At 51.2% G+C, this 22,005-nt stretch overlaps 1 protein-coding gene across 1 annotated transcript; it reads left to right on the top strand.

Moving 5' to 3' along the window:
• The first annotated feature begins 14,050 nt into the window (after window positions 1-14,050).
• Window positions 14,051-20,471, top strand: CCR1 (C-C motif chemokine receptor 1). The gene is made up of 2 exons (XM_037129931.2): window positions 14,051-14,423; window positions 18,000-20,471. The coding sequence occupies exon 2, from the start codon at window positions 18,066-18,068 to the stop codon at window positions 19,131-19,133; it is 1,068 nt and encodes a 355-aa protein (XP_036985826.2). The 5' UTR covers window positions 14,051-14,423; window positions 18,000-18,065; the 3' UTR covers window positions 19,134-20,471.
• The last annotated feature ends 1,534 nt before the right edge of the window (window positions 20,472-22,005 follow it).

Genomic DNA, 22,005 nt, shown 5'->3' with positions numbered 1-22,005 from the left:
GCTTCCTGGCCTGTAAACGAAGATCATGATAGCACCCATGCCAACGTGGGCAGTAGGTGGATAACACAGGAAAGGGCCTGGCTTGCACAGTGCCTGGCTCGCGGGGTCTGGGTGACCAGTGTTCACCACAGTGAGCCGTGTCTTAAAGGAGCAGGCCCTGGGTACTCACCTCCTCCTCTGAGGTCCCGCAGCATCTATGGTCTACATAGTTTGTCTAGTGCTCAGTGTCACCTGAAGAGTCCCCTCTCCCCTGGCCCCTTTACTGTGTGGGTTCCGAGCAAAGGAAGAAATTGGAGGGCGAAGAATGAGCTTGTAATGCCAACGGGACCTCGGCAGACATGTCGGGGAGAGATGAAGGGAAGAGGGCAGAGCTGAGCCAAGCCCAGTCTTTCCAAGGCTGACCGATTCGAAAACCACACCACCTGCGGCCAAGGTGGTGCCAGGTGCACCCACACCGAGTTCCCTGCACGAGGAACATGAGGAGCGAGCGTGGCAGGGATGAGGGTTACAGATGGGAGTCAGAGTCGGCTGCCTCTGATCTCGGTCTCCACCACTTGTGGCCAACTTGGAATTCTCCTGAAGTGATGGAAACAACCAGAGAACTTCATTTCTTTATGCAACAAGCTGAGTGCTGGTCACGGTGGGCAAGGAAAGCCAAGATGAAGAGATCTAAAAAGGCGGTCATTCTGGGGTGGAAAATGAACTCGTGGGATAATGAACTCGTGGGTGGGGGCGGGTGTTGAATTCAGCAGTGACTCAGGCCTTTGTGGGGGTGACCCTACTGTATGCTCCATGTGGAAACAAGGCATCATGGGAGTACTGGAACTGGGTGCCCCGGTCAGGGCAACGATTTCTCACCAATTGAGAGGTCAAGCTTTAGAAGAAGTTAAAACGGGGTTAAGGGGAAACACAAGCCCACATGCTTCTTGGTAGAAATAGGACTGAGGAGTCTGTGCAGACGCTGGGGGTGTGGGGTGGCTCTGGCAGATCTTGCTCAGGTTCCTCACGTGCGGCCCAGGCTTTCTCCTCAGCTGTTTTTGCTGTCAAGAGCCTGCGTGTCTTTCAGGTTGGGGCCCGTCCTTCGCTGTCCACATTAAGCTAACGAATCCGCCCAATGTGCCTGAGGTCTCAGGATCTGGGCATGAGCAGGGAAGCTGGCAAGCAGTCCCACGCCGAGTCCTTCATGGAGGACTGTTGTGTCCCCCAATCCGCCGTCTCTGGAGTCAGACGTGTTGCCATTGAGCCACGAGGCTGAGTCTGCCGTTTCTAACCGGGGGCGCCGTGTGGGACCTCCCAGTTTTCTACCTAACGCTTCCCTCCCACACGGTGTGGGAGACACCGAGGACTCAGAGGACACTGAGTCTCTGAGAAATCCTGCAGCGAAGACCTGACTTATTCTTTGCTAACCCAGAACTTTGCAAATCTATGTTTAACATTGAAAAAAGTTCTTTTCCAATTATCACCCACTAACGTTCCTCAGGACGAGGAATCCTTAGGAGGACTCAGAGATGCCGGTCTGATGCTGGGCCAACACCATGCAGTTGCAAATGCTTCCCGGCCCACTCTCTCATGTGGGCAGGGGTCTCCACGGCAGCCCTGGGAGGTGGGTGGGGATGCTCTTGGTACCCCATGTTGCAGAGGAAATGGAGATTTGGTAAAGGCTTCAAAAAAGCCATGGGGAGAGGGATGGGCAGAGCTGGCCCCGCCCCAGAGCTGGGCGGGCCCATCAGGTACTCTCTCCTGCACCTTCCTGCCGTGGGAAGGACAGGTGCCTGCTGTCCTTCTGCTGAGGATGAGGGTGGCATTGTGACCATATGTGAAAGCAGGACCCAAAGTGGTTTACCCGAGGTCTACAGTGGTTAGTTCTGCCCTGGCCCTTCCCAAGGTGGGCCAGAGACTTTCAGTGCTTCTTTCAGGCTATCGAGGTGCTCAGGTCCCAGGTGCACAGGTGTACGGGACAACCCGACTGAGAATGCTGGTACCCTCCCGCCTTCCGGACTCTCAATGGCAGATAACGAAAGCAGAAACATTTCAGGGGGAAACAACCAAACAACAGAATATAAACAACAAAATAAACAGAAGACAGGTTAGGTGCCCAGGAGCACATGACCAAGAAACCGACCAACCAAAGAAAGAACCTGAGAAGTTATGAAAGAGTCAGACACTTCTCACAGGAGAGCTGAAGTCAACAACACCCCGAGTGTGCGAAAGGAAGTAATTGCCAGAGCGGCAGGCAGAAGTGCACAGCTTCCTTTAGTTGGACCTGTCCTGTCCCCAGCTGGGGGGGTGGGTCTCGGGACCGACCTAGGGCCGGAAGGCTGGGCACAAGCCAACACCTCCTTGCTGAACCTTTCCCAAGAAGTTAATGGAAAGGTCTGTGTAGCCAGCAGGGCCCCAAGGAGGCATACGCTATCACCTGACCTTCTGCTAAACAGTTTTCCGAGTGGTCGGACTAGGTTATACTCCCCCAGCCGTGGATGAGCAGTCTGCTTGATCCGCGTTCTCGTCAACACCTGACATTCTCTGTTGTTGGTTTAGTTTTGTTTTTTCTTTCTTTTTCACTTTGGCCCTTCTGGCAGTATGTGCTGCTGCCTCACTGTGGTCCTACTGTGCATTTCCCGAATGACTAACCTGTGGAGGTTCCTGAATGAGTATCTTTGCAAAGGCCTTGGCGGGGGCTCTGGGCCCCCTTTACAGAGACAGCGTGAGGCAGATGGTAGAAGAGCATCGTAAACAGGAATGGATGCTCCAAACGGGAATTAAAGCTGAGAACACAGCACTGAGCTGTCAGAGGGGCGGGGCCCGGGGGCTGGATGAAGGACAGTGAAAGGATTAAGCAAAACAATACATACATATATAATCTCACAGAGATACAGACAACCGCAGTGTGGGGACAGCCAGAGGGAAAGGGGGTGGGCTGGGCGGAGGTGGGAAAAGGGGGGGATAGATGGAGATGGAAAGAGACGTTGCTTGGGGTGATGGGCGCACAGTGCAGGGTGCAGATGGTGTTTCGCTGAGTTGTACACTTGAAATGTGTATGATTTTGTGAATCAGTGTCGCCCCAATAAATACAATTAAAAAATAGAAAAGAAGAAAGCACTGTCTGGAGAGCACTGAAAGGCGACAAATGGGGGAGGCCTGGAGTATGAAGACGGCGTACTGGGAGGAGGAGAATGAGAGCAGGGAGGGAGTGGGCTGCAGCGGGGGCAGCGGGAGGCTCGGAGCAGGGAGGCAGGAGGCACACTCCTTCATGGACCCTCCCCTGCTGTGTCTCCAGTGATCGTGGGCAGGTCTGGTGAGAAGGGCTAAAAGAACAGCAGATGATCACATAAAAAATTTGAACACTCAGTCCAATAATGAGAAAACTGCCAAGCAGGGCTTGGGGGAGAGTAAACACCAAAAATGAAGTCCTGAAAAAAGAACAAAATATCACCGTCACCTTCTCACTCCCTCCCCAAAACCCACAGGCAGTAGTGAGACCGAAAAGGGAAGTAGAAGCTGCACACGTGACGCCTCTATCGAAAATTCAAACTCTCGGTTGAACTTCTGTTTGTGTGACGTGAACCAGAGCCCACCCGAGGGGGCAGTGGGGTAAAGCTGGTCTTACTGCACGGAGAAAACTGGGCTGTGGCGATCCTGTGGGGAAAGGGATCTGGGGGTGTCCTGAGGGCAAGGGATGCCCCTGCTCTTAGGGAATTGAGCCCCAGCTAACTGTGCAAAAGGCAGGCGGGCATTCAAGTAAAAGTGAGTTTCTGCCTAAACCAGAGATTTGTGCAAACTCAGATGCAAAATTTGTTCTGTGATCAGATCCTTTTTCTCTTGGAAATGTAAGAGTAAAGAGGAGCAAACATTTCCTCTGTATCTTCCTGGCCTGTAGGCACCCTGCTGCAGGTGCTGGTAAGCGTTGCCAGCTCTCCAGGAGAAGAGAGAAATAGGTGCTGACCTGTACCATTTACCGATTTTTTTTTAAAGATTTTATTCATTTATCTTTAGAGGGGAAGGGAAGGAGAGAGGGAGAGAAACATCAATGTATGGCTGCTTCTCGTGCGTCCCCTGCTGGGAACTGGCCTGCAGGGAACCGGCCTGTAACCCTGGTATGTGCCCTGACTGGGAATTGAACCGTGATTGTCTGGTTCACAGGCCCGCGCTCAATCCACTGAGCTACACCAGCCAGGGCCATTTACCGATTTTTAATTTCCCTGGTGTGAAGACTCAGTGACCTAGTTCGAGCTGCCAGCTTAAGGTCCCTGGATGTGGAGCTGGGAAGCCTGAGTCTACTGCAGGGTTTGGACAACCACAATAATAGTGTTCGCTGAGTACTTGCTATGTGCCAAATGCTATGTGCATCATTCTATTAAGATTAAAGTGAGGACACTGGCCAGCGCGGCTCAGTTGATTGGAGTGCCATCCCGTAACTGAAGCGTTGCAGGTTGGAGTACTGGTCAGGGATCATGCCTGGGCTGCAGGCTCCATCCCTGGTCAGGGCACATACAATTCATGGTATTGCCATACATGTTAAACAGTGAAGGTCTAGCACTGAGTTTGAAACTCTGGCATAAATAAGATGCACCTGGAGGGCTTACTCAAACAAACTCTCCTGGGTCCAATGCCCACTCCTGGGGGCTCTAATTTGGCAGGTTCGGGCTAGGGCCTGAGAATCTCCAGTTCCAGCAAGCTCCCAGGTGATGCCGATGCTGCCAGCCCACAGACCTCACCTGGAGTTAACACCAAGTTTCAGGTCTTGCCTAACTCATCTCTGAGGCTCCTACCTGCCCCAGTGCTCAACACAGAGAGGGCACCTCTCAGACATGTGGTGAATCAGGTAGGAGGGCCCAAATACTAGCATGGGCCAACCATGCCATTTAGAGCCTTCTGACTAGGCAGAAGAGGTGACAGGGACTTACATGTCACTGTCTGCAGGTACAGAGGATCATTATCCACCTTGTCGTTCCTACCTGCCTCCCACCAGGCTCAACCCGCGGTGAGTTGGCAGACCTGCCATGGTCTGTCAGCAACCCCTGGCTCCAGCCTTCACAGGCTCCACGGCTATGCTCTGGGCTCTCTGCTAGCGGGAGCCACCCCGGAGACCTGTAGCATTTGGGCCAGGGTGGGGGTGAGGGGTGGGGGGTGCTGGGAGGGAATAGTGCTCTCCTCCACTCATAGACCATCAAATCCCACCTCCACCCCTGCCGTGTCTGCTTCCTGCTTAGCAGCTCCCTGTGGCAGAAGAATAGCAAAGTGGAGCTTCCCCCATGTCACCGTCACCCAGGCTCTGCCCAGAAGGGCCAGGCGGGGGGGCTGTCTCTGCGTCTCTGCTGAGAATCCGCCTCTCAAGTGGCTGTTTTCTCACAAGGCTCTTCAGAGCTTCCTGTTCTTACCAACTGACAAAAAGATGAGGCAGCCCTTTTTTCCTGTTAGATGTCATTGTGCCTGATGTGACACCAAATGGCCATTAGCAGAACTGGTCTGAGTGTGTCAGAGAGACAGGAAGGACCTGGGTCCTGGGCACAACTGTAGAGCCTCTCAATTATCCAACCCCGTAGCCATCTCCAGTCCTCACCGACCGCCCCTCTGCCCTGAACTTCCTGTGATTTATCTATCCAAAACTGCTTGTTAAGCTCCTGCCAAGTGGGAACTTGGCAGTGAATAGAAGAGGAAGCATTTCAGGGCTCTGGAGGCTGGCATTGCTTTGGAGGAAAGTAGTGCTCCACTAAGTAAATCCATGTTGTGTGTCGGGTGGCGATGAGTAAATCAGGGAATGAGTCATAGGAATCTTTGTGGGGAGGGCAGAGGAGATTCAGTTTTAAATAAGAAGAGTAGACAACACCTCACTGAGAAAGTAACGTATGAAGGAGGTGAGGGAGTGGGTCATGCGGGTCAGAAATCTGAGGGAAGGGCATCCATGCAAAGGTCCTGAGGTAGAAATGCACCTGGTGTGTTCAAGAACATCCTAGGGTCAGCTTGGCTGAAGCAAAGCAAGCAAAAGGGGAGTGTTAGGAGGTAAGATCAGAGAGGGAATGAGGGCCAGGTGGTGTGACCTTGCAGGCCAACGTAAGGACTTGGAAGAGAAGAGACTGATCTGAAATAACTCTCGAAGCATCACTCTGGCCTCTATGTTGGAAAGAAACTGTGGTCTTTGGGTGGTTTGAACCAAAGCAGAGGCCGTGGATGTGAGCAGGGATTGGATTTTTATATATTTTGAAGATAGAGCCCACAGGCTTTGGAAACATTACATGTCAGGCTCACAAGAGCTGAGTCCAGAATACCTGCAAGAGTTGGCAGAGTCAACAAACAGGAGGATGGAGTTGCCATTTACCACTAGATGAGGATGACTGCAGCAGCAGTGGGTTTGGAAGAAAGATCAGAAGTTCACCTGCAATGTCTGTTAGGAACCTGGGTGGAGACATTGGGCAGAGCCTGGCTCTGAGCCTGGATTCCCGGGAGAGGATGGGGCTGGAGCTGTACATTTGGGCGTCTTCAGCATGAATGTGACATTTGGAGCCGTGAGAGAGAATGGTGCCACCTAAGGTGCGAGTGCAGGTAGGAGAGAAAGGGGACACAAGGACCAGGCCCTGGAGCACGCCAAGTTCAATGAGTGGGAATATTGAGTAGGAAGCAGCAGTGGCAACTGAGAAGGAGCAGCTGGTGAGAGAAGAGAAAAACCGGGAGATTGTGGTGTCCTACACACAGGAAGAAAGACTATCAAGAAGAGGGAGTGACAATGGTGTCCCGTGTGCCGAGTGGTCAAGACCAGTGAGGCCTGAGAACTGACCATTGCATTTAGTCCCGTGGAGGTCACTGGTGGCCTGGACAGGAGCAGTGGACAGATGGGTTCCAGAAAGCCTGGGTAGAGTGGAACTGGACCCCAGTGAACACAACTCCGAGTAATTTTATTGTCAAAATTGAAGAAATGAGTCTATCATTAGAGGTAGCAGTGGAATCAAGGAAGATTGTCTACTTATTTGTTTACTTGCTTGCTTATTTGTTTTCTGTTTTTTAAAATATATGTTACTGATTATGCTATTACAGTTGTCCCATTTCTTTCTCCTCTTCATCCCCCTCTTCCCTGACCCCCCCACCAGCATTTCCCTACCTTAGTTCATGTCTGTGGGTCATACCTGTAAGTTCTTTCGCTTCTACATTTCCTATACTATTCTTAACCTCCCCCTGTCTATTTTGTAACTACTATTTATGCTTCTTATTCCCTGCACCTTTCCCCACATTCTCTCCCCTCCCTGCTGATAACCCTCCAAGTGATCTCCATTTCTGTGGTTCTGTTCCTAGTCTACTTGTTTGCTTAGTTTGTTTTTTGTTGTTGTTTTTAGGTTCAGTTGTTGATAGTTGTGAGTTTGTTGTCATTTTACTGTTCACAGTTTTGATCATCTTTTTCTTAGATATGTTTCTTTAACATTTCATATAATAAGGGCTTGGTGATGATGAATTTCTTTAACTTGACCTTATCTGGGAAGCACTTTATTGCCCTTCCATACTAAATGATAGCTTTGCTGGATAGAGTCATCTTGGATGTAGGTCCTTGGCTTTCATGACTTGGAATACTTCTTTCCAGCCCCTTCTTGCCTGTAAGGTTTCTTTTGAGAAATCAGCTGACAGTCTGATGGGAACTCCTTTGTGGGTAACTGTCTCCTTTTTTCTTACTGCTTTTAAGATTCTCTCCTTATCTTTAATTTTGGGTAATGTAATTATGATGTGCCTTGGTGTGTGCTTTTTTGGGTCCAACTTCTTTGAGACTATCTGAGCTTCCTGGACTTCCTGGAAGTCTATATCCTTTGCCAGATTGGGGAAGTTTTCCTTCATTATTTTCTCAACTAAGTTTTCAATTTCTTCCTCTTCTTCTTCTCCTTCTAGCATGCTTATGATTCAAAGTTGTTCCAAAGGTTCCTAAGCTTCTCCTCATTTAAAAAAAATTATTGTTTCTTCATTCTGTTCTGGTTAAATGTTTATTTCTTACTTCTGCTCCAAATCACTGATTTGAGTCCCAGTTTCCTTCCTTTTCCTGTTGGTTCCCTGTATATTTTTCTTTATTTCACTTTGCATCATCTTTACTATTTCCCCTGTTTTGTGACCATACTTAACCACTTCTGCGAGCATCCTGATTATCAATATTTTGAACTGTGCATTTGATAGTTTGGCTATTTCTTCATTGTTTCATTGTATTTTTTGAGCCTTGATCTGTTCTTTCATTTGGGGCATATTTATTTGTCTTGGTGGGCCTATTACCTAGTAAGGGGTGGAGCCTTAGGTATTTGCCAGGGTGGGGCAACCCACATTACTGCCTCATGGCACTGTATATTGGGGGAGGGTCTGAGAGGGAACAATGCCACTTGCTCGGCTCCCAGGTGGCTTTCAGTCACTTTCTCTGCTACCCACAAGCAAATTGGGCCCTTCCGGTGCTGATTTCCAGATTGCTGGACTTGTGTATATTCTAGGACCCTGTGGGTCTCTCCAAAGAACTCTCCTGTGAGGCTGGGAGTTTCTCCTGCCACTTCAACCCCCACAGGATTTTTTAGTCAGAGGTTTACTTTCCTGTAATGAAACCTTGGGTTGTGCAGTCTGTCTTGCTCCCCAATTGTTCCTCCCAGTTTATCCACATGCAAATGTGGGACCACCTGGTCCACCAGCTGCCATCTTGCCCTCCCAGTCCTCCAGCTGCTGCCTCGCCATCTATTCTCTCTGCCCTGGCCGCCTGTCTCCACCCCTCCTACCAGTCTGAATGAATGTTTCTTCTTTAACAACATGGGTGTTGGACTTCCATACAGTTTGATTTTCTGGCAGTTCTGGTTATTTTTTGTTTTTAAATTTGTTGTCCTTCTTTTGATTGTGGGAGGAGGCAAAGTGTTTCTACCTATGCCTCCATGTTGGCCAGAAGTCTCTGCTTGCTTGTTTGTTTAGGATAGGAGAAGTAGGGGTGTGTGTGTGGGCTGATGGGAGTAATCCAGCAGAGCAGGAAAAACCAGTGATACCAGAGGACATGACTAGAGCAATGTCCTGGAACAGGTGAGAGGATGGGGTCCCATGCAATGTGGAAAGGATGAACTTGGATGGGAGTGTGGAGAATCCACCCACATAACAGGAGGGAAGGCAGAGTAGAAGGGCCCGGAAAGGGCGGGTGGGACAAGAGGAGATAGGATATGTATGAGGTCTCTTCTTATGGCCTCTGTTTTCTCTGTGATGTAGGAACAAGTTCATCAGCTAAGAATGAACATGACAGAGTGGAGTTGGAGGTTCAAGGAAAAGGCAGAAGGTGTGAAATAATGTCTAAGAGAGTGAAAGGCAGTTGGCTGTCCATCATTTAGAGCGGCCCCAGTGAGTATGGTGATGGGGTTAACTACAGCCTCATCTGATGTCATGGGTGTGAGTGGGCAGTCAGATTGAACCAGGACTGGGCTTTTAGCAGGTGAACATGACAAGATCAGAACAGAGGAAGGGAGTTGAGGCTGTATTTACATACAGGAGGGACCACGATGCGGGCGCATAGACTTCAACATGATGCAACACAAGGGCATCAGGAGGCCAAGGGTCAATGGAAAAATGGAAATGCCAGTGATCCCTCTGGGGTAAAAAGAATGTTGGAGTTGAAGTTCTAGAGGGGGGTGGGCAGTAAAGGTGGTGGTGGGGTCAGCGGCTGGGCTGCTGGGAACTGAGATGTGCAGGGCTACAGACGTCGATGATGGAAAGGTCCAGAGGTCAGGATCATGAGTGTGAGTGGCTGAGGAATGGAGAAGACAAGACCATTAGAGGAGAGGAGTTCAAGGTGGGGAAGCTGCAGGAAACCTGTGCTTTCAGTAGAAGGTAAATGTGGCTTCAAAGTCCTTCCATCTGGGTACACACAGCCTCTTACCACGTGACTTTACTGCTTCTCTTAAAAAGGTAGGTATTTTTTTTCTACTTTTTGATTGTGACTTTGCTCGGGGACTTGCTTTGACTGACAGAATGCAGCAGCGGCGTCACTATGTGACTTCGGAGGCTATGCCTTAAGATGCTTCCCAGTTCCTGTTTCTGCTTGAGACAGCCATGCAGTGAAGCTGGTCCGGCCGCCTGGAAGCATGGAAGCATGGAGACACCCAGGGCCCACTGCCGTACCCGGAAGCGAAGGCACTGTGGGCCACCCACCTGATCCACAGAATCACAAAATGTCATTATAATTTAAAGTCCCTGAGGATGGAGGTTGTTTGTGAGACAGCAAAGGCAGACAGAGACAGAGATTATTCATCTTGATGATAAATAATTCTCAATTCGTCATCAAGAATTATTATAAGAGAATGGTAGAGAGTAATACCAAACCAGAGCTGACTTCTAGGTTAGTGAGACAGTGTTTCTGTTCTTTTTAATTTTTGGAGCTATTTTGAGTAAATTGCTTTATTATTTATTGTAAAAATTGTCCAATGTCTATAATTAGGTGTGGAAAAGGGATCTCTACTCCCCCCCCCCAAAAGAAAGAAAGCCTGAACCCCTCAGAGAGCCTCTGTCCTTCATGGATGTCTTCCTACTGCAGAGGGTGGGAGGCTTCAGGGAGGAGGTGGCCGCTTGGGTAATTCAGGTGGGAGGGGAGGAATCTGACGTGGATGTGCCCAATATCCTCTTGCATTTTGGGACATGACGCAGCACAACAGGGCAGCTGAGCCGAACCGAGAAAGGAACCAAGGACCATTGGTTGCATTTCCTTTGGTTGTTAGGTTGGGGTTTGTAGAATTCTGCAGTGGGGGAAGAGGGAGGACGGGATGGTGAGAAAAGCCTGGGAGGGGCCAGGCAGGCAAGGGGAAGCAGAGAGTAAGGAGGAAAAATGGCCACCTGGCTAGATGGAATACAGGGCGGGAGTGTAGTGGACAGAGAGGCAGGGGAAGGAAATGAAGCAAGGTGGAAGGAGTGGGGCAGGAGGGTAAGCGGGGAGAAAGTGAGGTGGTGTGGAGCGGGCGGGGCTAAGCTGGCAACTAAGGGTCACTTGTATCACCCAAAGCCCCTCTGGTCTATCTGGGGGATACTCGCCAGCTGGGCTTCTGTGTTCAGCAAGTGGCCTGGGGTCAGAAGCAGCGTCTTCTGCCATGAGCAGCCCAGCAGTGTGTCCCAGGATGAGGCAGCAGAGAGGTCTCCGTGGTCATGGTGCCTCTGTCCCCTCTCTTGGAAATTAACTTCCTAGTGTTGAAGTTGAAACTGAAAGGTGACCGTGACAACCGGGGTGCCTGCTGTCAAGGAGCCCAGCCCTGCCCTGTCCTGGGTACACAAAACCTAAGGTTTCTGGGATGTTGCGTTTGAGATAGGAAAGGAGAAGCTGAGACAGGGCTGAGTCAGGATCGGATGCCGTGGATGAGACACAAAAAGGAAGTTGGTGAAATGGGAGAGGAGGGGCCCTTGGGCCAGGCCAAGGGTTAACCCTGGACTGGGTGTCGGATTAAGGAATCAGAGTCCTAGACAGAGTCCTGGGTAGGATCTTGTGTGCGCCTTACTGATACTTCGCTCTGTTCCCACCACTCAGGGAGCAGCTACAGCTCCTTCCTAAAGCTGGTCCTGTGTGCCGGTAAAGAAGTCTCCTGGGTTCATGAGACAAAAGTCAGTTGGAAAACAATGTGTATCATATGTTCCACCTGTGTTAAAAAAGAAAATTAAACACCTGTGTGTGTGTGTGCATGCCTCCCACCTTTGAAAGGCCCTAGGGACCCGGGGTGTGGGTATTGGGGAAGGGGAGACAGCCTACAGAGCAGCCTCCTATTCAGGCCTTAGGCTGTAAGCTAAAGAAGTGTTCCCAGCTTACTTCTGGCACAGCCCAGTTTTCCTGGAGAGAGATCCCCCCAGGGCTTCAGGCCAAAGGCCTGGTGAAAAATCCAGGTCCATGGTTCCCAAACCAGAGCGCACGTTGAAATCATGGGGAGGGCATGTTAGAACCAGAATTTCTGACTCAGTAGGTCTGGAATAGGACCCCAGAATCTGCTTCACCAGCAAGTTCCTGGGGATGTTGATGCTGCTGCTTTAGGGTCCTAACTTTGAGAACCCTTGTTCTAGAGGTTCTCAAAGCCCCTCCCACCCCAGGGGCTCCCTTCAAGGCCCAGGGTCCTTCCCAGGCCATGACATTGCTCCTTACTGTAGTGACTTGCTTAATTGTCTGTGATTCTTGCTAAGCTGTGAGCACCTGAAGAATGGGGCCCATCTCTCTTGGTCACCGCTGTGTCCCTAGCACCTCACAGTGCGTGGCGCGTCATGGCTACTCTGTACGTATTTGTCCAATGAACAAGTATATTTGCCTGGCATGTCTTCTCTGTGTCGTGGGGGCTGCAGAAGCCTAGGACCGAGCTGGAAAGCCAGTCAAGGATCAGAGGTACTGACCATGGTGCTTACCTTAGTCACGACCAAGGAAGAGGCGGGCCTCATGCTCCGAACTGACCTGCCAGCTAGGTACTGCCCACCACCGGGCACGTGCCCCCTTCTATTTGCTCATCCCCCTCTCCCATTTGCTGTTGCAAGGGTGGGACTGAGAGCTGATGCGTTGGGCAGGGTCCCCTCATGGAGAAGGCGCGGGGAGCTCGGCTGTGCTCACGCTGAGTGCCACGTGGCCACACACCTCAGCACGCACCTCTACACGCTGCAGCCTGCTTCCCGAAAACATGGGGCTCCCCGCCTGGGGAGCAGGGCAGACGGGAAGCCAGAATACCCCACGGAACAGTCCTCAACCCGGGGTGGGCAGGTAGAGATGTCATGGACACTGCCTGGTTTCCTCACCCCTCCCACCTGACGCTGGGGTGACACTAGGGGCCTCTGAGCTCCGCAGCAGGGCTGAGTTTGGCTTGCCCACAGGGACGGTGGCTCTAGCACCGCCCTTCATCAGTTCCTCGTGTTTCCGACCCCACTTTTCCCTCCCCTGTGGTGTTTCCTGGGGTCCCTGCAGACACACTTCTTGTGTCTTACATCCTGGGAGGGAGACCCCAAATTAAGACAGGCACTTGAAGCTCTCAAGAGCAACACTAAATCATTTCTTTATAGGTATGTGTGTATATATCTTCACGTAATTCTCTCTGCGAAGTTGGCATTATAAACCTTGTACAGTAGAGGAAAGAGACATTTGGAAGCTTAAATAACATGCCCAGTGTGAATGAAAGGTAGACCTAGGGTTCGAATGCCGGATGCCTGATTGCAGAGGCTTGGCCCTGATGTGCACCCTCCACCCCCGCCACCCTCTGCTCTCTGCACAAAGGCCACACGTTCCTGGGCCCAAGGCTTTCGCTGTGAATCTGGTTACCTTTCCACCTCTCTCTTCCACCGTCTCTGTGGACAGGCTGCCCAAGGGGGGAGACCCAACCCAGGAGACTCATGGGATGTTCCAAGGAAGGGGATACTGAGGCACCTAGTTTAAAGTCTTCATTTTTACAGACCAGGAAACTGAGCCTTGAAGGGACAAGTGACAGTTTCAGAGCACGTCCCCGTGTATGACTTCTGAGTGGCGCTTGGCAGCAGGCCTGTGAGAAAGGTTGGCCGAATCCTCATTTTACAGAGAAGCAGGTGGAGTCTGAGGGGCACGGGCAGCCCGCAGGCGCTGGTGGTCGTGGGGAGAAAGGTAGTGAGCATCACTCATCTGACATGTTTCCTCGTGCCAGCTGCCCGTGACATTTTTCGCGTACAAGCTGACCTCTCACATCCTCCTACAAGCCTAAGCGTTCAGCACACTCATTGGATGGGGGGGGAACGAAGACTTAGAAAGGCTCGCCATCTGCCTGTGTCTCGAGTGAAGAACTGGGATTCGAACTCGGCCTGCATTGGCCCGGCTCCACGCACCAGCCCCAGATCCCCTGCAGGCTGGAGGTTCCTCTAAATAAAACCGCTCTGTGGATTTTGGGAAGGAGCCGGGAGGCCGCAGACAGGGGAGAAGCGAGAGGGTTCAGAGCAGTGAGAAGCCGAGGACATAGAGGGCGCCAAAGAGAAGCCGCTGCTGTCCGCTGGCTTTTAACAGCCAGGTCTTTTTGAGGAACACAAGACCCAGGGCACTTGCAATCTTTAGAGGAAAGAAAAAAAGCCTCCACGCCCTGCATCGGCCCCACCCACCTCAATTCCCAGCCTGCAGTTGCTCCACAAGTTCTGAGAACTGCACTGGGGCCTACCTTGCCCCACTCAGCTCCACCCCACCCCACCCTCCCGATCCCTTAAGACAGAGCTCCCCAGGGCGAAGTGCGGTCCAGTGACAGAAAAAGTCCTCAGCTGGTGGGCGTTGTGGCCACGCATGGACACCCAACCACACAAAAGGAAGACTTTTGTCCCCTTCTTGTCATTCTGAACGACTGAGAACCCCAGAGTCCTGGCTCCATCATTACACAGGAAGCTGAGGACTTCCTCCTACTCTGTTGAGACCTTGAACCTTGAACACAAAGACTCTAAACGCTCTAGAAACAAAGACTCTGTGGACAAAGCTCCTTGACGCCAGAGTAAGTGGCCCTTGTCTTTTCTGTCTTGTCGTCTTCCCTGGAGGGAGTCTGGAGTGAGGACGTGTGTGCAGTGTGTCCGAGCAGCCCACGGGGGCATCTGTGAGGCCATGAGCTGTGTAGCAATACGAGAATGGGTGGACTTATAAGACTGGGCACTCAGATGTAAAATAGGTTTTTATTTTTGCTTAAAAAGGGAAGCTGCCTTGAGCGATGGGTTGTTTGTCACTAGGAAAGTCAGCCCAGTCCTGGCCAGTGTGGCTCGTTCAGTTGGCTGGAGCTTCGTCCCATAACAGGAGGGTTGTGAGGGTACATTCCTAGGTTGCGGGTTTCATTCTCCATCATTGGTCTGGGCCCGTACAATCCCTGGTCTGGGCTCATGTGGGAGGCAACCAATTGATTCTCACAATGATGTTTTTCTCTCTCTAAAAGCAATGAATAAAATGGCCTTGTGGGAGGATAAATTTTTTTTTAAAGTAAGTTGTCCCAGTATTAAGGGACAAGAGGCACTTTTTGTAGAAGGCTGTTCAAGAGAAATTTACTTCCCAAATTTTTCCCGTGTAAATAAAAACTGGAGCTGGTATATGAAGTCGGTGTAGCAAGAGGGAGACACGAATGAGAAAAGCCTTTGCAGATCCAGGGATCTTGGATCTGCATTCAATATCAATTGGATATTGAACCCACTTCGTAAGAAGACTAGAACCGAGGATCCTCAATCCCACTGCGGGCTGAGTTTGGAAGAGGTACACTCCCCCCAGCTGAAGGCAGGGGGCCGGCCAGGTGACCTCCTGGGATGCGTCTTCCTGTTCTAACGGAGTCAGCAGAATCATGTTCCGAAGATGGAGGGGCACGGGGGCTGCTTGGAGGTATCTACTTCAACTCTTCCTCCAAAAACCTGGGAAGGCCTCAGTCTTTCAGAGTTAGCAATTTCCAGGAGTTTACGCAGCCTGCCACCGGGCTGTGTGCCACTCACTGACCCTCCAGTCCCCACTGGCAGGACAGCTCTTGGACTACTCAGACTGGGGGGCATTGATGTGCTGCTGAGTCATGATTTTGAGTCTTGCCGATTTCTGTGTGTAAATATTCCCACTATGGTTGATTTCAAGCTACCTCCACGAATATGGAGTTGAGAAAACATGCACACTATTGGTTGTTATGAGCCAGGCTAAGCCAGCTCCTGCACACCAGCAGGCCTGGTGTCTTTACCCTCACAGACTCTCTGCTTAGAGACTCCCAGGCTGGAGGATGTTGGCACTGGAGGGTTCCTGGGTCCAGGGTCAGAGCTGACCCCTGGGCAATGGCCTCGGGGCAGACTTTTGCAGCAGTCTGCAGCAGGGCCGGCAGGTTGGATAGCAACAAGGTCCTCGGATTCTCCTCCTGGGCCCCAGTCCGGCCCCTTTCCCTCTGGGACAGCGGGCCCTGAAGTTACTGCCTGGTGCCCAACAAGTTGGAAAAACAGTGGACGAGGTTGGGGGTCAGGGGTATGGAGGTGACTCTCAGTTCAGAATGACTTCTTACAATGCTGATTCAACGTGACTTTACTTTTGCCAAAATCCCCCCCAAAACTGGGCATATGGGGTAAGTCTTGTGCTAGCTGCTCTTTGTGCTTCCAAACCACTTGTTGCTTGTACCATGAACCCCCCCAGGCCCCAAATTGCTGTCTGCCCGGTCAATCTACCAGCACCAGCAGAGACAGTGGAGATCAGAAATCGTCAACATGGCTGGGTCTCTCCAGAAAGAGGGCTGCTTACTCAACCAAGGGGCAAATCCAGAGATGGAAGCGTGAGCAGAGGAATGGACTCAGCAGGAAATAACAGTGCCCCGGCTCAGGTGCCCAGCACCCACCGTGCACTTAATTTCCAATGGCCAGTGCACAGTGTAAACCTCTGAGCAGAAAACACACATTAAGCAGGGTATAGAGGAGAGAGTACCAGAGACTCCAGACTGAAGCTGGGAAATAAGATATAGGTACCACCTATGTCGTTAATTGGTGTTTAAGTCAAAGCAACTCAGATTTGTGGCAACATACTGAAAATTTCAAAGCGTAGTTCACATGGGGAGGGACTGTCATGTCCATTGCTGTTGAGCAGAATTCACTTTCTAGGTGAGTGAGCTACAGAGAGACCTGGTGGGGGCACTTGGGGGGCAGGATTTATCAGCCACAAGAGGATTGGTGCCTGGGACATTCCTGGTGGCAATGGGCCTCCGGGAAGGGTCACTGCAGGGAAGGAGTGACCTAATATTCCACTAATATTTACTAAGGTCCTGGTAAGTATCATGGGTGGGTTTTCTCATATTTTACCCTATGGTAGCCCTTCAAGGTAACTGTTACTTTCCCGTATTATGGATGAGGAGACCCAGAGGTAAGTGTTCTCAAGTTCACACAGCTGTAGGTTACCTGCGTCTTCAGTAAGTGACCAGAAAGGATGGAAAAGGAGGGCTGAAGAGCAGGGCTTGGGGAGTTTTCTGAAGGCGAGCTCTCTTGTGGCTCTTTCTTGTTGGTGTTTGTTTCAAAATAATCTTGGGTGAAGCTATTTAAGAACTTATTTCAGCTTCCACCTGGATGTTGAGCAACATCTCGTGGCTTGAGGCTGTTCTGAGCTCTTTCTCCCCAGAACCCCCTTTATTCTCACCAAGTCACCCCTCTCCCCCCAGCCTGTGCTTTCCTGCAAATCCTCACGGCTCTCACAAGAGGCCGTGGAGATATTGTAAACCTGCCTGTGCCCCATCAGGGCCACACAGGTGTCCTCGGTGTCCTCTATTGAGGGACGGGGTTGGCTTCCTAGAATTTCACTATGGCAGCACTACTGGAGTGTGGGTGGGATGACTTTTGCCCCGTAGGACACCCTGGGTCCTGCCTACCAAATGATAGGAGCATCCCTAGGCTTTGTGACAACCAGAAAAGATCAAATGCCCATACATTTTCATGTGCCCCCAGTGCTGTGTGTCACCCCACTGAGAATCGTGTTAGCCTCCAAAGCCACGACAACCCATCAGTTTGTTTTTTGACTCTCATCCAGAACTACTTTCCATCCCATGTCCTTCTGTGGACTCCAAAGGGCAAGGTCAGGGCTGTGTGGCCGGAGGCGGGAAAGCTGAGTGGTTTCAGGAATGGGTGCAAGAGTGACGTGCGCCAGGCCGGGGCTGCAGCTCTCATTCTCGCCACACCCAGGTCCTCACCACTTCAGACTTCTCAGTCATCGCCTCTAAAATGGGTGACAATAACAGCACCCCTCCAGGGTTGTTTAGCGCCAAGTCCAATGCCAAGTCTGCAGGAAGCATGAGGGAAGCATTGGTGGGGAAGAATGTGGGTGAGGTCTCCCTTTGTCTGAATTCTTCATCCACCAGATTTTTCCTTCACAACACTCAGTGCCAAGTAGTTGAATTCACACTCTGCACACTTATTTGTTTGTTGGCCCCTCCCTTCCCCATTAAAGTACAGCTTCCACAAGGGCAGCGAGAGGACCAGGTTCCCCTTGGTCATCCTCAGGTCCCAGGGCATGGTACACAGTAGGCACTCAGTAGACAGTTGTCAAATAGTTAAAGATATATAATCCCCTCCTTGTCTTTGTTGCCCAGAGCCCACTGCCCTTAATAGCAAAGGAATTCAGAAACCATCTTCCTGAACCTGTGAGAGAAGCCAGGATGGAAAACACCACCTCCCCCCAAAACTATGATGTGACCACAGAATATGACTATGGGGCTGCAACCCCATGCAAGAAAGATGACTTGAGAGCTTTTGGGGCTCAGCTGATGCCCCCATTGTACTCCCTGGTATTTGTCGTTGGCCTGGTCGGCAACATCCTGGTGGTCCTGGTCCTCATGCAATACAAGAGGCTCAAGAGCATGACCAGCATCTACCTTCTGAACTTGGCCTTCTCTGACCTGCTCTTCCTCTTCACGTTGCCCTTCTGGATTGACTACAGCCTGAAGGATAATTGGGTGTTCGGCAATGGCATGTGCAAGCTGCTGTCGGGGTTTTATTACGTAGGCCTGTACAGCGAGATCTTTTTCATCATCCTGCTGACCATCGACAGGTACCTGGCCATCGTCCACGCCGTGTTTGCGCTGCGGACCAGGACCGTCACTTTTGGTATCATCACCAGCAGCATCACCTGGGTCCTGGCCATCCTGGCTGCCATCCCGGGCTTTCACTTTGCTAAGACACAGCAGGAGTTCACTGGTTATACCTGTAGCCTTCACTTCCCTCAAGAACAACTACAACAGTGGAGACGGTTCCAGGCTCTGAAGCTGAACATCCTGGGGCTGATTTTGCCTCTGGCGGTCATGATCGTGTGCTACGCGGGGATTATCAACATCCTGCTCAAGCGGCCCAATGAGAAGAAGGCCAAGGCCGTCCGTCTGATTTTTGTCATCATGCTCATCTTCTTTCTCTTTTGGACGCCCTTCAATCTGAGTATGTTTTTTTTTGCTTTCCAAGATGTCATATTGTCCAATCAGTGCGTGCAGAGCAAACAGCTGGACGTGGCCGTACAGGTGACAGAGATGATTGCCTACACGCATTGCTGCATCAACCCCATCATCTACGTCTTTGTCGGCCAGAGGTTCCGCAAGTACCTGCGCCAGTTGTTCCACCGGCTCCTGGCCATGCCCGTGGTGAAATGGCTCCCTGCCTTCCGTACTGACAGGCTGGAGAGGGCCAGCTCCATGTCTCCCTCCACGGGGGAGCACGAACTCTCTAATGGGTTCTGACTTAGGCCCTGGCAAGAGTGACCTGCCAGGCACACTGGCTGCAGAGGAGGCAGCTCAGAGTCTGACCACTGGTGCAGCGTGGACCAGATGCCCCTGCCCCCCGCCGGGGGTGAGGTCTAGACTAAATCACTTCTGGGACTTGAGTCTTCTCCGTAAACTTCTCCCTGGAGATGAGTGAGTGAACTGGGACATTCCAGAAGGTGGGACAAAGGGTGATGGTGAAGGTCTTGGGCCCCAAACAGGGTTGCAGATTTGTGAACATTAACACTTGCAACCAAAGCCACTGAGCAGCCCCCATCTTCTCCCCCACCACCAATGAACTTGGAAATAGTGATTTCAGCAGTTGACTTGGCCCACAGCTGGGAGCTAGCAGCTGCTGCTGCTCCCTGCCCCTGCATAATCCTCGATTGCAGGGTTTAGGCTCTTGGAAACCTTGAGGAATAAGGGACTCATGACCTTGAGACCTAGCAAGGAATAGGAATAGGGAACTGCTATTGGCAGCGGAATTTCCCTTAGAGAAAATTCTTCTATTCACCAAAAGCAAACCACTCAGGCAGTGGGTTAGACAAAGGCTGTGTGTATAATGTGTGGTACTTCTGGAAACAGCCTCAGAAGGAAGGGAATTGTTATTCCCGTGACCATTCCTTTCTTTCTGAATATTTTCACAATCTCCCATCCCTGGCAGTCAGGCGATGCAGCAGGAAATTCTGATGGCTTTATTGCAGAAGTTATCAAGGGGGCAGGGGAGACAGGGTTGATTTTCTTCCTCTGGTTCTCTGGTTCCACGGACCAGAGCCCTGGCTACCACCTTGCACCCATCCTCAGAAAACTGACCAGTGCACCAGCTGACAGCGTCTGCGGCTGGAACAGAGGAGAACGTGGACCAGGCAGGTGGGCTGGGGACTCTGCCTTGATGTAGGAGGTGGAGAAGGCTCTTCCCTCAAAGAAACGTATTTACCCTAAACGTCTCTAACACTTCATCTCCCAGCAAAGCCCTCCTATTTTTCATGTCTCTGTTCTCTTGTTCTTCAGACTTAGATTTCCTTAAAACTCAGTTTCCCAGGAGCAAAAACTATTTCTAAAAATGCTTAAAAACACTTAGGGAAAAAAACCCCAGACATCAAGACCACCCATAAGTCCTACTACCCCAAGGCAGCCACTGTATATTTTTGATGTGCTTTCTTTTGGCTTGTATCTTCTCTTTGTGCATGTTTATGACTGTAACCAAGATGGACTTCTGTACCCCCTACTCACTTCTGGACCCCCCTTCTGCCCTTGTTGATTTTAAGTAGTAGTATGTCTGATCCCTCTTCCAGGTCAATACATTATTTCAAAGCATTGTTTTTGGTGTCTGCACTGGATTCCACGGCAGGAACGCACTCGAATGTACTCGTTATGCCATTATTGCTCGCACAAATCAATTCAGTTGCACACGGCAACTGAGGACCTGCTCCCGTCAAGGCACACCCTGGGAGACACAGGTGCGGGACTGGGAAGGAGTGCTGGGAATGTTCTGGAAGAGTTCTCTGCTCAGTCAGGCGGACACATGCCAACAGAGCCCAGGTTGGTGGTGGGGGCGGGGGGCTGCTGTGGAGCCTGTAGTGCCAGGACAGCCAAGGGGGGAAGCACTGTGCTGGTCAGAAAGCACCTGATGGGGCTGGTGGTGTTGTCCCACCTAAGAACACCACCCCACCACCAGGCTGGCCTCTCTCTTTTTGGACATTAGTATGTTCTCGCCAAGCCTGCCCCCCACACAGGCTATTTTTGCATGTTGTCTTTGTGTGAAGAAGCTGGTATCATGAAGGTTTAGAAAACTTTTGTCCGGGGCGGGGGGAGGAGGTCGCTCTGCACTGGGCTTATGCCTCCACATAGAAAATGTGGGCAAACATAGGCTTTGGAAGTCAAGGTGAACGTCAGCTCTGCACTGGCAACCCGCCAGCCCCCTCTGTGGCGTGGAGAGGAGGCTTCATGGAACTAAAATCATCGGTCCATTACTTCAGTGCAATAAAACTGCACCAGAAACCAAAATCTGATCCCCAACAGTATCATTACAATCAGTGTTTCACAACATCCTGCAGTTCCACTTTTGAAATAGTGCTTTTTTTTTCTTGTTACAAAAGCAGTGCATGTGCCTTGTAGAAAACTGGAAACAGGTGAAAAGCCATAGAAGTAAACAGATGCGCCTGCACCCCCGCTCCTCAAAGCCAGCCTCTCTGAGGTTCGAACATTTCAGTGCGTCGTCTTCCAGCGCTGATTATTTAAAAATAAAAGCAAATAATTTTTTCCATGGATGTGTATTTTCCAACAGCTACACACAAAAACACTTGGGTTGTTTGGATCTAGCCACTTAATAAGGGGAACAGTCGGGTATTAGTTTGGCCTCAGGACACTGAGGAAAAAGCCCTGAGACGTGAAGGGCTCTGTGACCTGGAAGGTCTGGGCCCCCGTTTAGAAATGGCATTGTGTGCGACTGCGGGAGCCGGCCGGCGAGTGTGCGCCACCTGCCGCCTGGCCTCTCACCGTGGGAGGAAAGTCTCAACATGTCAGCCAGGCGCATGGGCAGCTTGGTGTGAATAACAGCAAGGGCAAACTGTAACCCTGTGGACAATTAGACCTCGTGAGGATGAAGTACGTGGACAGTGACCTGTGCAGAAGCTGCCCTTCCCCATGCTGATGCACGGGCACCTGGCCCAGGACTCAGGAGGTGCAGGGACCAGCAGCACCTGCAGTGGCTGCGGGTCCAGGTGCTGCCCAGCTCCAACAAGGGGAGCCAGTGGGTGGACAGCAGTGTGTGGAAGCCACCACAGGGCTTGGCCCAACAGTGTCGCTGCTTTTTTACAAATGATGCACTAATTGTCTCTCCTGGCGTACA

The sequence above is a fragment of the Artibeus jamaicensis genome, unplaced genomic scaffold (genome assembly GCF_021234435.1).
Source record: "Artibeus jamaicensis isolate MK-2021 breed Jamaican fruit bat unplaced genomic scaffold, CSHL_Jam_final contig_519, whole genome shotgun sequence".
NCBI lineage: Eukaryota > Metazoa > Chordata > Mammalia > Chiroptera > Phyllostomidae > Artibeus > Artibeus jamaicensis.
Note: the sequence above shows the minus strand (reverse complement) of the source record. Positions and strands in the feature narration are given on the sequence as shown.